The 1,945-nt window shown below is 44.8% G+C and overlaps 1 protein-coding gene across 1 annotated transcript in view; it reads left to right on the forward strand.

The window, feature by feature from the left end:
- Positions 1–1,039: 1,039 nt before the first annotated feature.
- Positions 1,040–1,945, forward strand: part of TMEM104 (transmembrane protein 104) — a 39,607-nt gene continuing 38,701 nt past the window's right edge. The window contains exon 1 of the mRNA XM_009076378.1: positions 1,040–1,084. Coding sequence (XP_009074626.1) covers positions 1,040–1,084 — 45 coding nt within the window. The remainder of the gene's footprint in view (positions 1,085–1,945) is intronic.

Consider the following 1,945-nt stretch of genomic DNA (forward strand, 5'->3'; position numbering starts at 1 on the left):
GGAGGCCTTGGTGGGCTCCGGGCACTGGGGCGGTCCCCGCGGGCTGCCCTGTGGCACGGCGTGGCTTTCCCCGGCAGTGTCCCGAGGCGTGTGTTGGCATCCCCGTGCGCTTGCTGTGCTCTCGGTGTGCCGAGTTTGTCTGCAGTGGTTTGTGCCCGGGTCTGTTGTAAAAGATGATGTTTGGCTTCTTCTTCCAAAGCTGGTGCAGTGATGAGTACAGTGAGCTGTGCTGCCTGATTTCTCTCACCCAAGGGGTGTGTGTGCACCTTAGAGCTGTTGGGGGTTTGGTGGTGCTGGGAGCTTGTGAAGCTTGTGCTAGTGACTTGTCCCACAGTTGGTATGGCTGAGTAGGAGCATATGTAGAAGTATGAAGCCCATAAGTGATTCAACTAAGGCTAATCTTGACACTGAAACCTTTCAGAACTTTAATTTCTCCCCTCTGTAGTTTTCTTAAAACAATGTGGACTTCACCAAACACTACTGCTTTTGCATATTGATAACATGAAAAACATCTTGGGGAGTTTATAATAGGTCCAGTATTTTAATTTGCCTACTTATTTCTGTACTTGACTGTGAGGAGAGGCTGCAGGCTGCTTTTGCTGTTTGATTTGCAGGAGGCACATGCTTGCAGGGTGTAGTAGCTGCTTGAGAAGCAGTAGTTTGAGATCATCCTCAACACAGGCATTCTTCTTCTTGAGGTGTTAGTGTCTGGAACAGCCTCTCTGTCTGTTTGGAGAAGGTGGAGTTTGGTCATCACATGCTGTGGAAGGTCAGGGCCTTTTGGTTGCTTTTAAACTAGTTGTGCAGGTGTGAAAACTTGTGGAGTGTTGAACCAAGTGGTGCTGGTGTGTGGGGTCTGTCCCAAGGGCAAGGGCTAAAATCTTTTCATGTGCAAAAGCTGAGTTGTGAGTTCCTCCTCTTTCCAGCAAAGCTAATACAGCTTGATGATGTTTCCCTAGGTGAAAGGCACCAGAAGTTGAAAACACCCTCCAGGAAACACCCTCCTCTCTTTGCTCTGAGCCTCCTCACCATCTCCAGCATGGCAGGTGGCATCACTGACACTGGAGAGCTTTACTCTCCCTATGTAAGTTCTGCTCCTTGTGGTTAGCTCACAAGTGTCTTTCAAAATTCTTTTCCCTCAGTGTTGTGTTTTCAATTCCTACTTCCCCATGGGCATAACCTCAGCACTTCAGGAGATGATGGAGGTCAAAGGGTGGTTAAAAATGGTTAGTGCTGGTAGTTATTGGGGTATTTTTGTGCCACATGACTTTAAATAAAGGGATGATGTCTGCTTAAGGTGTAGTTTAAAAGTGCTAAAAAGAGCATCAAGTCCCAAACCAGCTCTTCATTATGTTTTGTTATTATTTCCATCAACCCAAATTGTCACATGAAGCAGCATGAACAGGAGGGACTGAGATACTGAAACTATCCCACTTGCTTCTCTTTTGTTGCTCTATATAAACATTTTCCCCTGAATTTTGTAAAGTTTACTTATTTGTAGCTGTTGTAGTAATTTGTCTTAAACCACTTCACTTAAAATTAGTAAGCAAGATGTTTCTTCCCTGTAATGTGGTGTCTGGTACAACTTCAGAGCAAATTACTACTTCCTATGTTACTGGAAATACTGGTTTTTCATAGCCACAAGCCTTCATGTAATGTCAGCTGTTAAAAACAGCACTTTGAAAACATGGAGTTTTTTACTCACTAAATATAGAACCAGCCCTGGAATCTCTGTATTGGCTTTTAAATGCTTTAAAGCTTTCATCCCCTGGTAATGATTGAATTTAGGAGAATTGGATATTAGGCTGCAGAAATAGGTCACAAGTGAGGAAATGGAGAACTAAGACAGCAACTGGGACTTCTAGACCCTCCAGGATTAGTGTCACCTGCTCCTGTGTTGTTATGTTGGTGTTGCCTGAATTTCCTGGAGGAATCTCAGGCTGGG

The sequence above is a fragment of the Acanthisitta chloris genome, unplaced genomic scaffold (assembly GCF_000695815.1).
Source record: "Acanthisitta chloris isolate BGI_N310 unplaced genomic scaffold, ASM69581v1 scaffold34606, whole genome shotgun sequence".
NCBI classification, from domain to species: domain Eukaryota; kingdom Metazoa; phylum Chordata; class Aves; order Passeriformes; family Acanthisittidae; genus Acanthisitta; species Acanthisitta chloris.